The sequence below is a fragment of the Thermobia domestica genome, chromosome 1, assembly GCF_964235325.1.
Source record: "Thermobia domestica chromosome 1, izTheDome1.hap1.1, whole genome shotgun sequence".
Classification (NCBI taxonomy): domain Eukaryota; kingdom Metazoa; phylum Arthropoda; class Insecta; order Zygentoma; family Lepismatidae; genus Thermobia; species Thermobia domestica.
In genome coordinates, this window is record NC_137454.1 from 154,185,725 (window position 1) to 154,201,274 (window position 15,550).

The window sequence follows — 15,550 nt, forward strand, 5'->3', positions numbered from 1 at the left end:
AACTCACTTGGCTTGGAATCGAACCAGGAAACCGTCGCACCAAAGGTGAGTGCTCTACCACTGAGTCTAGTATACCCAAAATATTCAGAAGAAAACATTTTACCTTTTAAAAGATTAATGGCATCCTCAAAATCCAGCATTTTTATCAGGATTTCACTGCAAATCATAATAATACGTGCGGGCGTGAGTTCCTGTCTATTCCGCTGAAAGAGTATTGAAAAATTAATAAACATTATTATCAACTATTTGCATCAAACATCAGCACTGAACACTTTAGATACAATTATATCAACATAAGAAGTCATACTACAAGAGATTGTTTAATTGTGCATCATCGAATTCTTGTGTGCCATCTACTGTTATTCAATCTTATCAAGATTCCTACGATATTACCACATGTAAGTATGAACATCTCGGCACAAGAAATATGATTTTCTTGTTACAATTACTTGGATGTTTTGTTTTCCATACATTTTCTAAATTGAAGAGATATTTATAAAAAGTTTATTTTAAAAATGTTAATTTAAATCATCAGATTTGATCAGGATCACAAACGATATGGCTAATTCTTGTTACATTTTACTACCAAAATATCTAGTAACAAAAAATAATCTTCTGGTTCTGACCTTTTATCATACTTGTACGTACCAGAATATATTCTTCATGCAAATGTTCGTTTAATGAATAAATATTAAAGAACCAAGACTTCTGTAATTAAACCACTAATCACGCGGAACTTGAGACATGCAGATAGGAAAAAGCATTCTGAATGAATACGAAAAAGCATACTCTTCTACTGTAGTAAAACAGATCTTGTTACCTTGGCCATCAAAATAACGTGGCCTTATTTTTGCTGAATAGGCATTTTCCTATACATATCCATTATTGATTAGTCTGCAAATTGGGTAGCACGATATCTCGACACTAGACCGCATTACAACACAGTTATTCCTATGTTATCAATGTTACATTCATGTTTGCATGGTGAGCTCCCTTGCGGCTATATGACTAGCTTTGGCGCGGGAGATCCGGTTTTGATTCCCAGTGGGAATTAATGTGACTCAATCCCACGTCAAGTTCACATTCCATGTAGACTCGGTGCTGTAAGGAATACCAAACTCCCACTCAACCTCTGAATGTTGAACATCTAAATGAATATTTGACAAGGCTGATTTATTGAGGTATAGAATCACATGTTTTCGTCATGTGTTTGAAGCATTTTAATTTGAAGAGTTTGCAGGAAATTTATACCAAATAATAATCAGATTCATTGGTTAAATCGACTGGAGTTTAGAGTCCCATATAGCAACGAGGCTATGAGGTGCGGACCTACAGCTTATTATGGAATCCGAACCATATGAGTTCCCACCGAGAACTTAAACTCAGGACTCTCGCACCAAAGGCCCATACACTAACGAATTCATGTTCCCAAGTGTAAAAAAGACTTGTTTCTTCCGACTGTTTCCTGGACAAAAACTAGGGAGAAAGATGAGTTGCTGTTTGTAAATCATCAAAGGCCGCTTTTGCTGTTTCGCTACTAAGGCAGAATATATGTTCCGATTAGTTCCTTTCCTGAACCCACAATCTCGTCTGTGCGTAGAGTTTTGAACACAATTAGCATGTTGAATTTACATTTAAATCACACTGCGCAAATGGGAAGCTAAAATAGGTACTATATGTGACGTTTTTATACTGCTAAAATAATTTTTATTCTATATTACTTATTGCAGCTGATATACCCGGCGCTGCCTGGGAAAAATTCTTTATAATCTACGGTCTTTCGAAATTTAACCAAAACTTGGCATTTATATCTATAATGATTATGCCTTTCTAAAGTAAACCTGCATCAAGGAATGCAACGTCGCTTATAAAATACAATTTGAAGGTTGTAAGGATCGATTTTATCGAGAAGGTGGAATACGTAAGTAATGATTTCGTGTTAGTACATTTACTTCGCCACCACCACCGAATATCCTCGGTCTCTCCTTTTCCGTTACCTTTAAATGTCAAGCCAACAGTATGGATTTGTATACAAAACAAACATATACTTTCAGCTTTATATATATATATATATATATATGCTAAAATACAAACTAATACAGAAGGAAAAAGTAGTTACTGCATTAGGAATGCGTATATCACTAACTATAAAAGTTTTGCTTAAAATATGCGTATTTGGTGAGAGTTTGCAACTTTTAATGGAGTCGCCGATTATGGATAACACAGATAGATTTTATTGTAAGTTTGCTTTGTTATGTATGTCAAATACACATATATCCAAAATTAAAGTGACAAATAAAAATGTGGAATAATGCACATGTGTGATGGAAAATGGCAATACTGATGGGAGATATCCAATACGTAACACTGTGTCTACGTAAACACGCCGCGTGATCATGATGAATGAAGTCATCATAAAACTTGTGAAAACTACAGCAGCGCCACAGATGAGCAATCTACAGAGTGCGATTACCATGTCAATTGACAGCTGAATTCAAGTGAACATGTGCTGTGGAAGCTCATGTCTCATAGTCAACGTCTGAACGGTGCATGGCGCTGGCGAGATCACTCACATTTAAGCAGTACAGCACCAAGGCAAATTGAAAAGGTGGTTCAATGTGTCCCGACGAGTGGTCTTCATGATATGACAACAGTGAGTCAAGAATAATGACGAAACGGTCAGATCTTGGTCGCCCACGAAGCACAACAAACGCACATGACAATTGTTAACATTAACGATCCATCGTCATAGAGGCATGAATACAACACAGATCGTTTGGGATCTCTATACTGCTACTGGCATCTAAAGAGCATGGAGAAAATTCCATTAAATCCTCCTAGGATAGGGGAACCGTTAACATGGAATTGATGGACGCTGATGATGGCGTTAGAAATGTCCTGGTCCACTGACCACAGTGGTGATGTAAGAAATCGGGCCCGAGCCTCGAAGCTCCAGAAATGGAATCCCTATGTTTTGAACTCGGGTCCCTTCTTTCCCTTTTAAACACGAAGAGGCACGGTTGCTCAGCAATAGAGTGCTTACCTCTGGTGCGTGGGGTCACTGGTTCGATCCCCGGCCAAGTAAGTTTATGGTGGACAACATCGTGTCCGTGGGTTTTCTCGGTGTACTTCCGCTGGGGATACGGCACTAGTCCTAAACGGCAAAACGCCTAAAAATCCCTTGTGGCGCTACCATCGCGTCCATGCCAAGAATACTGTCTAAGTTTTAGATATACTGTTTCATATTACAGAACCAGATTCTAGCTTAGTTCTTACAAGTAATATGTATAAATACATTTTCTATCGTTCTGAAATAATAAATAAATAAATAAAGCCTGTTGTTCTTTCTTACTGTTTACATGATAGCATTTGTGTGGTGACAAAATATTAACAACCTATCAAGTGTGATTCCCTGATCTTTCATAATATGTTTTTTTTTTTAATTCCCACACCATTGACCTCGTATTAGTAAGATAATGTTGTCATAAATTTTGCTTTCTTTGTGCTGATTTGAAGTAAATTATTTTTATACATATATTTATTATATTCAACTCTTTCCGTAGCAAATAGTTGTCATACTCGTAATTAGCTAGCTACTCTTTACTTATTACCGTTATTAACAATAGTTTTAGTATTACTAACATTGCTGTTACCGTTGGAATTTTTTATTATTATTATTATTATTATTATTATTATTATTATTATTATTATTATTATTATTATTATTATTATTATTATTATTATTATTATTAATAATAATAATAATAATAATAATAATAACAACAACAATAATAATAAATTTCAGATATGCTACATTTTTGAGACCTGAGCCTTTAATGTACGTGAAGTTAAAATCAAAGGTTATGTCACAGACGACAAATGATTGCTTAAGACCCAAAACAAACCCTTGGTCCCCCAAGTGGGGGTTAGTCTGTGTTTAATGATTACAGCAAATTAATAATGTTTATAATAGATTGTGAAAGAAACACTTTTTAAAAAATTAAGCTACGTTAACATGTGAAAATAATTAAAAGGACCTAATTAATCATCCACTTTGTACCCCCATTTGCTCAACTGGACGAACCCAGACCTAAAGAGAAAGTTTTCTGCCCAAATCTCATAAGCAATAGGACATTTTAATTCTATAGAAATTGACTTTCCTTCCCTCTTGGAAATGTAATTTTCAAGACGCTGAAACATATATTTTATTACTTTTAGTTAAAAGTTGAAACACTGAGTTCCACGCGTACAGCTTAAGCAGACCCTTCTTTACTTTATAAATATTTTCTAAATAAGTAATTTGAAATTCGAACGTTAAAGAAAGTTCACCCTTTGTTCTTTCCATTTTATGTGTTGAATTTTCAGTTTTTTTGTTTGTTTGTTTGTTTGTTTACAGTGGAAAATTTAAATGCCAAGTTTCATTTTACTAGCTTCAGAGATTTACGAGATACAGTATTCTTTAAAAAAAAAATAACCCCACCCTTTTTACAATACGTATTTCCAAAAATTCTTTCTTATATCCTGCTTTCGTAAGAAAACGATTTTTTTAAAATTAAAATTTAACGACTCTACTTCTAGTAGTACGCCCAAAAAGTCACTTAACTTTTTTATATAAGAGTACAGAAGATAAACACAGTCAAACTCATTGACTTTCATCAACAGTTTCCGATTTCTTTTGACTTAACTTATTCGTACATTCCCCACAAGCTGTTGTTTTAAATTCAAGACCCAGGTTTCAAAGTGGTAACAAACTGAAAATATAATAATAATAATAATAATAATAATAATAATAATAATAATAATAATAATAATAATAATAATAATAATAATAATAATAATAATAATAATAATAATAATAATAAATGTATTTATATACGTGTGTAATATGTATATATTTATTGCGTTATTGAAGCTTTCGTAATTTGGAAATATACCTTTGGTTTGCTTTTAATATGTTAAAAAGCCTACTTCCCTTGAAAAGTTTGAAGGCTACATCCCTAAATGACTATGTATTCGTTTCTTCAAACGTATTTTGTTGCATATTACATTAGTAATGTAGCGTTATTTGTTGATTTTTTTTTTCTGGCTTATACATATCAACTCTATCAAAACACACTGTGAAATATAGTAACTGTCTGCGTTCTTAATATATATAGTCGTATTTAATGTGTGCTTGTGAAATATCTAGTGGGCTTTTGTTCTAATGAAGCAAACTTTGGTGGGCGTTTGTCCTACCTTTGGAAAGTTAGAGTGAGCTTTGTTCTACTCTTAATAAAATACACTCCACAGAGTATATATATATTGCAATTCTGAGTGCTTACTTGGCTTCAGAAAAGTCTGGTAAAATATGCTTTTTAAACATTTGTATTTAATCCTTTTTTAGGAATTTGTCATGAGATTCTCGTGTGTCTATTTGAAAAAAACAAAGTTCTTAATTTTTTTTTTATCGCGACCCAACAAAAGTTCTCTCATCTTTCCTCGAGCGTTCACTTTTTTGGTATAAGCAATCGAGTATACATCGTTCTAAATGACTTATCGTAGACGCTAGTTCCAATATTGTCCACACAAGTATTTCTACCTGATTTAGTGAGTTCTTCGTTTTTCGGGAAACACAATTTTCTGTTTGTCCATTGTGTTACTCTTCCAGGGTTAATAAGAATAGTTCACGCTAAATGTGTTGGATGCGGTATGAAGAAAAAAGGCTATGTGTGTTACGATCCGTGCCAGCTGTATCATCATACACCAACCTCCCTCAATCATTGCTACGATAAAGAAAATGTGATCGCTATAACTGATGGTCGCAAAAGGCAACTCCAACACGTAGATTCTGAAAACCTACCCTCCAAATTATATCGTTGCAAGAACTGTATCGACATCTACCACGCTCACAAATGACAAGTTAACCCTAAAACAGTGCTAGGTGACCAAGTTCCAGCAATGTTTATAGAAAATGTGCTGTCACGACCCCTGGATAACACCCACAATGACGACTCGGACGACGGCGGTGACCTCGTATTGGGTGGTAAGGCGGAGAGGACTACAGTAAATCGACAAAGGCCTTAGACAGAAAAGGCTGATGGTTCTGGCGATGAGCAATCTGCTCAACTCATTCCTAAACCACTTAAATTCAATGTGGGTGATTTCTCACAGTACCACAAAAGTAATCTGGTCCTTATCACCATGCACATTTGGATGATATGGTTCGAAACAAGTGCAAAAAGTCACTATTTCCTAGGTTCTACGAATGCTGCTTTTTATCGGCTATCGTTTCTTCATGCCTCAAGGTTCTCTCATCTGCTTCTCGCACATGCACATAGACTGGAGCCAACTGATTCTTGACTCGAATGTTGTCATGGGCGACCAAATCAGCCGGCAAGATTACCCGATCACTAACTCTTTCGCGATTACGTCTTGTACTGCCAAGCCAGTGGCAATACCTGATTTCTCGATGTTGATCTTCTTTATCTCATGGATGATGAAATCTATGAGATTTGATTTGGTTACAACAAGATCCAGTTTCAGGATACTTTCAAGATGTTATCCCCGCTTAAAGCTCAGCCAGCTAGCCGTGTTCTTATGCTAGATCAGGTCTGCCCTCACCAACAAAAACATCGGCGCTCTGATGGGCTTGAAGCGGCATGCAATGGGTCAAGAATTTCGTGCGGCAATCGTTGCGACGCGTGAAATGATGGATCAGCTATACAATACGCCTGATCGAGCCACACTATTTTGGCAGAACAGCATCCCTGCCCAACTTCTGCTTCAAATCGGTGAGCATCGGGTGCTGGCTATTGCGACTGGTGGATATCGAGAATGCGAGAGCTCAAAACACCATGCCTTTCAGTGTAAAACCTGGTGCATGCAGAAGAAGAACAGTTTGTACAAGTTTATGGCGTTTGTCCTCTCTAACGGGAGACTGGTGCTTTACTTGGTTCTTATCCAGCAAAACAAAATGATGCCTCCATTGTCAATAATATTCTCCCGAGAAAACACTTGCCTTTCACGCAGAACGCGAGTGATACACTGGCGATGGATCATGGAATTTGGGATGACAAGACAAGTGTGGAGGCAATTAGCATCCACTTTTATATTCCGCAGAACAGGGCTCCTTCAGTTCCCCACCAGTCAAGCCACACTGAGCAATCCAACGAGTCAAGACGAGTCACCAAAGTGCGATTCGTTATCGAGCAGTTCTTTGATCGGCTAAAAGCAATGTTTCGCTACTTTGCTATCTAAGTTTTCATCGTATCGCTTACATATGACTCAGGCGCTCGGCACTGCTCATTAAGTTTATCCCGACGAACAACGCGAACCAGGACAATCCAGCTATGACACAACGCCTATTGGATCGCATGAAAACGAAGAATAAGATGGGCAACTTGTTTGCTGAGATCTTCATCCCATTCAATCTAAGATGGAGGAATGCACTTAGTCACACGCCTTTTCTAGTTGCTGATATCGCCCATCTCTCACTAAAGACGACCTCCGTCTTATTGCCTGTGGCTCCTATCAACTGGACAATGTAATCTCATACCTCGAGATTGTAACCAATGCTGACGTTGATGATAAGGACTGCGATATCTCAATGGATCTGCAAAGGTACATGTACCAGCCGAAAACCGATTACTAAGCCGTTGGAATCGAAATCGGTCGAAATCGAATCGAAGTCAATGTCATTCTTGTAAAAGCAACCTGCAATCGCGATGCCATGGCCAAAACAAACCACGAAATGTTTTTCTGTTGTTCCATTCGGACACTACCTTGGCAGCAATTGATAAAAAGTGGTCGAGTATTTGGTGTAATTGTGACAATGGTGCAAGGACTGTGGTATGCTGTACCCACATCATGACTGTATTTTGGTCTCTGTGCCACGATATCAAACTTCAACATGACCCATGTAACCATTAATGGATATGATGTTTGGCCACCTTGATTAATTCGGTCCCTTTGAGGACCTCAAGCTAGATCATTAATTGTTTTGTCTTCATGATTACTCAGAATAGTTGGGTACATCGTCGCCAGTCAAACTAGGTGGCTGTTGTTGCTACTGAAGGGAACATTGTAAAAAATCGAAGCCCCTTCTGCTAAAACAGAAACAATTGATTTTTATTCCTGGGGCGTTTGTACATGTTACTAAGTAACAAGGTTGATAAGGAGCACAAGTAATACTTCAGAATTGATATCAGATTTAGTAAGTGCTGCAGTGGCTGGGTGTTCACTCACTCATTTCGACACTACCAAACAAACTTTGTTACTTCGACACTTTGCTATTTCAAATTGGTTTGTCAATAATTAATGTTAGCTGACATTGCACCAAACCCAACTTCTCGGGACTCCATTTTTAGGGCCTCTGAGCCCGAGCCCGACTACTGACATCGTAGTTGTGCTCAGGGGATCCGGATCTTTCTAACACTACCACCCGCGTCCAACAACTCCATGTTTAATAGGTGTGTAGAAGGGACTGCAGCCCAAAACTTCGACACATTTCTTGGACCTCGAGGGTCCAGCCTGATTTCTGACCACCACTGTGTTCATGGCACCCGTACCTTCCCAACCCTCCACCCGCGTTCAACAACTCCAGTTTAATAGGCGAATAGAAGGGACCCGACTCCAACATTTTGGAACCCCATTTCTGGGGCTTCGGATCCCGGGTTTCATTTCTGATATCACCGATGTGCTAAGAGAACTCTGCCCTTTCTAACACCATCACCCACTTCTAACACGTCCATTTTAATTGGAGAATAGAAGGGACACGTGCTCATAATTTCGGGTCCCATATCTGGGGCCTCAGGGGTTGGCCCGATTTCTAGTAGCACGTTGTACTCAGGGGACCCGGATCTTTCGAATGCCACCATCCGCGTTCACTAATTCCATGTCTAACACTGATTCCTTGCCGTAAGAGAATAGGCTCTACGCTCTTTAGCGGTAAACCATGTATCGGCACTTCAGTGGAGTCAGACTATGCAACGAGGTCAATACTATGTATTCTCCCCTCCCTCATCAAAGCTATAAACGACACAGGAGATGCAGAGACCATATACAAGGGACTCCAGAACAGTGGGTAGTGGTACTGTTCAGAGATAAATCGCGATTCAATAGGCACAGTGACTTTCGATATGTGTACGTGTGGAAGGAGGCTGGGACCCACTTTTGGCGCTCCAATATACGAGAAATGGATCATTGTCAAATCAGTGATATCATACGTATGTCGAAATAATGATCCACGTACTAGAGCAAGGCTCCTTGATCGCCCAAACGTACCTGGAGAAACCCTTGTCAACTCACTGTGAAACTTTTCGAACAATCGTCAGATCACAGGTCCTGTACGTGGACAGAACGCCCATCCTCGTCTTGCAGAACTGCTGGCCTATCTCTTAGAGGGGGCGGATTCCACGGATTCCATGGATTACAGTTCTCAAGACCCGATTTAACATGTACGGTTCGCCTTCGAAAGGAGATTTCCAGCTCGTCACTCTTTCCTTACAGTTCCAGGGATACTACTACTAATCATATTACTGAATATACAAGCTCATCAGGAAAAACGTGTTTTAACGTCCACAGGTTCTGTCCTTTTAGGCTAAAGGAGATGGATGATTAATGAAAGTGAAGGTTGTTAAATTGAACTTCTGTGCCACCGGGAATCGAACCCGGATCCACACCCTAGCTACTAGCTCAGCGGGGAAGGCCCCAGGAACATCTGAATCTCATGCACCCCACAGTCACGGTTGTACGACAGGATTACACATTTCGGTACATTGTTGTACACTCTCAGACATCCATGGAATGTCACTGCGTGCTTATGTCTTTCAGTATCTTCGATTTTCCGTTTGTCATTTTAATTTTGGACACTCACATAAATATATAATATAATATAATATAATATAATATAATATAATATAATATAATATAATATAATATAATATAATATAATATAATATAATATAATATAAAAACTAAAAACCTACCACGCCATGTAATGGATGCATATTAAAATTCTTCATAGTACAAAAAATGAAATACGCTTCCTGCCAACGAGGTTTCGCACATCCAATAAGACTTAACATTAAATTCGTTCCAACTGTGGCAAGTACTTCATGCATTTCTGGATTCAGATGCCTGTTCGTCATGGAACCAGCTAGTGAAAACAAAAACAATATCAATTAATCGAACTGTTGGTGACAATTGTTAAAGACCAAACTTTAAAAAAAAAAAAAAAAAAAAGAAAGAAAGAAAAAAAAACTTGACTCATAATTAAACAATCATTTTCAAAGAGAAAGTAAGTTCAACTTCATTCAACAACGCTTCATCTATACGTTACGATTACTTTGCTTGAATGCAAATATACTCATTCCATGTATTGGCTAAAAGGAGATAACAGCAGTCCGATGTTGCCTATTGTCAGTAAGTTCCGATCTTAACTCTGCACTGGCAAACATCATAATTATATTATGGAACGAAGAGTAATAATACTTTTAATCAAGCACACTATCCAATCTGACAATGTAAAATACCTGTACATTGTGCATATAACACTATTATACAGTAAATTCAACATATTTTTTTAAGTTTAAAATCAGGACTTTCAAACTGAAAATATATACTACAGATACAGTATATTCAATATAATACAGTATATTCAACAGTTTTCGTTTAAAATCAGGATTTTTCAATAGAATGGACTGTTACAAATTTTGTCCGTCGCTTTCGGAATCCGTTAATCGAAGTCCGTAACACTGAAGGATGAGTATACTATCTAACAGGAAACAGTTTTATTAAATTCTCGAGGCTAGAGAGGTTAAGAGGAATGCATGTTCATGAGAATAATATTGCATCTTTGTTATATGCAAACGTCATGCACGTTTCTCGGATTTACCTTTCACTTTTTCATAGCACTCATTATTTGATTTTCATTAATTTACATTTATCATAATATGTATTATCCTTTACCACAGAAAGCACGTACTGCTAGACGTTCAAGTGACGATTTAATTAATAATTAAAATGTTATGTGAAACTGATGAAAAATAACGTGAAATAACACACACAAATATGACACTTTTTATATCGACATAAATACAATATGGATCAGTATAGTGCCATTACATTATTCTACGCAAAATATTTTCCTGTATATTTTGCCTACATTATACATTTGTTCACTATGGTGTAGCGATAAAAAGACAAACCGAGTTGTCCCACTAAAGTTTCTTCCTCCTAGGTCATAGTCTGTGGACATTCCAAAGGTATTAAAGGTGTCCACAAAACATAAAATTTCCAGCTATATTGAATATTTCATTTTAAAAAATTAAAACCTATCAAATTGAAAACGCTTTAGGTGTAAACTTCATCTTTAAGTACAACTAATCCCTCCATAAACATTCAGCCCCATGCTAGATATTTGTGTTCCGTAAAAGCAAAACGCTACCAAAAATTAAAAAACTTCAGGCTGTTAGGAAGAAAATTTATAAATAAAAAAATCAATAAAATTGAAAATGTTTGGTATTAAATTTTAACTTTGGCCACCACTGGTTTGAAAAATAAAAATAAATGAATAAAATGAAATTTCGGATTCCGGAGAAGGGAAGTACTCAACATGGACAAAAATAGTTTTTTAATCAATTTTTAAGCAAGATACAAAATCAGCTTTCGTGCATTGTACGACTTTGCTCTTTACCGAGAACACCTCGGTTCATGAACCATAGGGATGCCATCACAGAGGATAGAGAGCAGGCTAAAATCACCAAGCGCGAAGCCTCGTAGCGTTATGAGTAACATTTCGTGCAAGTTGTATTTTTGTCTGAAAATAAGGTAGAAGGGATTTTGACTCTAGCCTAGCCACGGTGAGATCTTCACACACTCTTTCATTGAAAAGGTACTAATCCAACGCAGTGTTCAGTTTCTTGAGTATTCCATGCGTATTTATTCACGTCAGAAAAGATAACTTGTACCGTCAAATGGCTGCCTTCGCCACCTTCCTTTGCTCTTATTAAAAAACGCCATCTTCCTTTGCCTTATTTAAAAAAAAATAAATAAATAAAATAAATGGCGTCCACACGGGAGTCTTCGTATCTATTCCCTCGTTTATAAATTTAATGTATTACTAGCAATGTAAGTTTACTTTAAGGTATTCTGATTTGTCTTGATAATTCATCTTTCGTGTCATTTGCTGACACCTTGCTGCCAATATTCACCGATAACCCAAAATTCGAAGCCAAACACTAACAGACGAAAAAAAAAAAAAAAAACTATAACGTGGCTACTACAGAGGTTGGTTCATTTATATTAAATCGAATTTGAAAGTGCCATTTACCTAGGAAATTCCGGATTTCCATCACCTGTTGTGTTCTGCAGGCCAATCTCCACTGATTAATGCCTGGCATCGGAATTTCCATTGAAGGAGCTCTGTTGCAGCTGGATCATGTATATTACATTCCATTCCTCTTTACAGGCCTTCCACAGGCCAGAGAGGGTGTGGACTCGTCGATGGCACAGATGCAGCTTGAGGAGTCGGAAAGCACAACAGTCCATTGAACTGGCATCTGGAATCTTGACAGGGATGTCAAAGGAGAGAATTGCCGAAATCCAGTTTCCTGCTCCATACGGCGATAGAATTCCAGCAATGTTTTCGCCGTGTGGCTGGATGTCTTGTCTTGGTGCAGTTCAACCTGGTTCACGTCCTGTCCGTAGTGCTCGGCTGGTACATTCAGTTAGAACATGAGTCTGGTAGTACACAGCATTGATTTTGACGTATCACTCCCCCTTTCGGAGATAGAGTTTGTTCCTGCACGAAAAACTGATCATAATCATGAACCCTATTGGCAAAACTTTCTGTACAGTGGCGAAACAACGTGCTTCGCCCCTTGGCGTCAACAGGTCTACATGTAAAAGCACGACCTTTACCACAGTCTGAGATAAATTCGCACCTCATCAACTTCTTCCGATCACCTGCGAGATGATTCTCACACAGTTTCCTGCAGTTCCTTTTGTGTTCAGTCACATGACACTGTTTCAGGGCGTGCACACTGCTCTTGGGATTTGATTTTGATTTTAGAGTTATCCAGCAGCGAGGATATATGAGACCTGACCTAGGCTGTATGAGACTTGGACCTACAGCTTAACATGGAATCCAAACCACATGAGCTGCCACCGAGTATTGAACCCGGGTTTCCCACGCCGAAGGCACGTTCACTAACCGTTTAGCCACGAGGGATCTCACTGCATTACACTTGTAAACGACTGTGAGGCGTAAATCCCTTTTAATGGAGTGGTTTATTATCGCCTCGATGTGCAGTATTTACTAGTCATCGCACGCGGTGTGGGTGGATTTTCAGAGGTTGCCATACTCCGAACCACACGTAATAATGGCGGAGTTCTCTTCAAAGGAGGCCAGTTTCTAGCTGCTGGCGTTCGTGTGGTGGGTCCAGGACTCTGTGTTACATATGTCCTTATAATACGATTCATAGCAGCACGACCGACACGAAAATTAAGCACTTGACACATTTCTAGGATGTGCGACGCCATGAACTTAGCATCGGAAAGACAATTCCTTCCAGAGTCTGTTCATTTTCCGCGAGCTCAGACTACGCTCGATCATACGGCTCTACTGCGTGTTGTTTGTTCGTGGCAATTTTACGGCGATAGGTTCTGTATGCGCAGTACATTGTACATGACTTCAGTTCAATATAAATGAATCAACCTCTGTGCATCATTAAAATTATAACGGCTAATTGGTAAATTCACATCTGCTTTCTTTATTATTCAGATATAGCTTGATTTGATTTCTTGAAGTTTAATGGATACGCCAGCAGCGAAGTTATTTGAATACATCATGGCCAACACATTCTGTGCATTAAATACTCGTAAATGGTGTAACTCACGTAAGTTATGTAGAAATTACAGTAAGACATAACGGGAAAAATCTATAAGTAGAAACCTCAGAGAACGTTACGTATTTCAATTGCACGAAAAAATATATGCCACGGTTTTCCCCAAAATCTGACTAAAATTAGTTAATCCTAACCGTTCTGCAACGTCTGAGTATTCTAGACTGTGCCGAATACTCAGTGGAACGAAAGTCTTTGAAAATATGGACGTTTAGCGCCACGCAATCAATAAGAACGTGTAAGATGAGTGCGTTTGGTACGCAATCCAGCCAGGATCACTTCATCTCTGTGAATAGTACACGACACAGTCTTTACAATAAGAACGACAGACGTTTAGCGCCACACATCTCATGTATCATAAGTTATGCATACAATCAATCTCTGGAGCAATACTGGATTGCTTACGTAAGGCAGAGTCGACCTCGATAGCTGTGCATGAAATATTATAATTCTCAGTATTTGCGCCTCGGAAATGCAACGAGTTCCGCTCGATCCGAGTACGAAAGTGATTAAACTCGTCAGAATAGTGTGCAGATTCAGAGATAGAAGTGTCGCCCCAACATGATGGCTATCTCAGTGAGGTAAATCTCCAGAACCCCATCTACTTTTAAAACAGGCATACTAGGAGCAGTACAGTTACCATTGATTGAGAGAACCATACAGTAGTCATAGGTGTCTGAATACCTGAATGAAGAGTCTTTCCAGCTTTGACACATCGATGATTGATAAGGTAAGAGGAAGGAGCTCGTAGGATGCGAAACTGTTCTTCTCGGCAGGGGGATCCGATTAAAAACATTACGAGTGCGACGACGTGCCAGGACAGACTCATGGATGTCCTCGGTCTACCATGTAACTATCCTGTAGCAGAGAGTCGCCTCCACATTCTGGAATGGAACCTCGGGCAGGATCTATTACGGTCTGTTCAAACAGATCTATGAGCACATAATCAGCTACACAGAAACCATCAGGAGGGTGAAAGTCCCTCAACTACTGAAATTTTCAGCCAGCATGCTTTAAGTTGAAGCGTAGAATACGAGTCAGGTTAGCAACATGTAGATCTGGAATGAGTATAGGGAAATGATCACAAACATAAAATCGGGAGGGGCACACTACACAGAGTAAGGTCTATGCATGAATATGTTCCAAGGCCAATAGAGAAGTGATTAAGTCCACTGTCGTTTAGGACAAGCATCCCACTGTCCAGACGGAATTCAGTTACCTGGTGGACACGATCTTTTCGAAGATGGAGCGATTCATAGCGATTCAGATCACCAACAATTAGTACAAGAGATTCGAGTTGATGGTAAAGTAGATCGGCTGCCCGAAATGCTTCAGATCGACGAATGTATAGGGAATAAGTCACGATCGAGCGAGGAAAGACTCAAAAAGCGCCGTACCGGCTTGTAATCGGCAAAAAGGTTGATATGCCTGCAATAGAGAGCATTGGATACACCGATGGTGATACCGCCAGTTGCGCGACTATCTATATGCTTACCATTTCTCGAGAGCGTGTAGTATAAGAGGAAAAATTGCGTGGGATGAAAATGTCTTTTCTGCATTCCTGCAACGAAATAATGGTGAGTGATCAGAGACCAGTTGTTCAAATTACTTAAGTGAAAGGTAATTGCGTAGTGTTATCATGGTTCAAGCACCATAGTGGAGAGATC

The 15,550-nt window shown here is 38.6% G+C and overlaps 1 protein-coding gene across 3 annotated transcripts in view; it reads right to left on the reverse strand.

Annotated features, from left to right (window-relative positions):
- LOC145690148 (uncharacterized) overlaps positions 1 to 15,550 on the reverse strand; it is a 135,058-nt gene that overhangs the window by 56,936 nt on the left and 62,572 nt on the right. For all 3 annotated transcript variants that reach the window (XM_081764767.1, XM_081764759.1, XM_081764776.1), the window contains 2 exons: positions 9,966 to 10,135; positions 104 to 203 (listed from right to left, as the gene is read on the reverse strand). In XM_081764767.1, the coding sequence (XP_081620893.1) occupies positions 104 to 203; positions 9,966 to 10,135 (270 nt within the window). The remainder of the gene's footprint in view (positions 1 to 103; positions 204 to 9,965; positions 10,136 to 15,550) is intronic.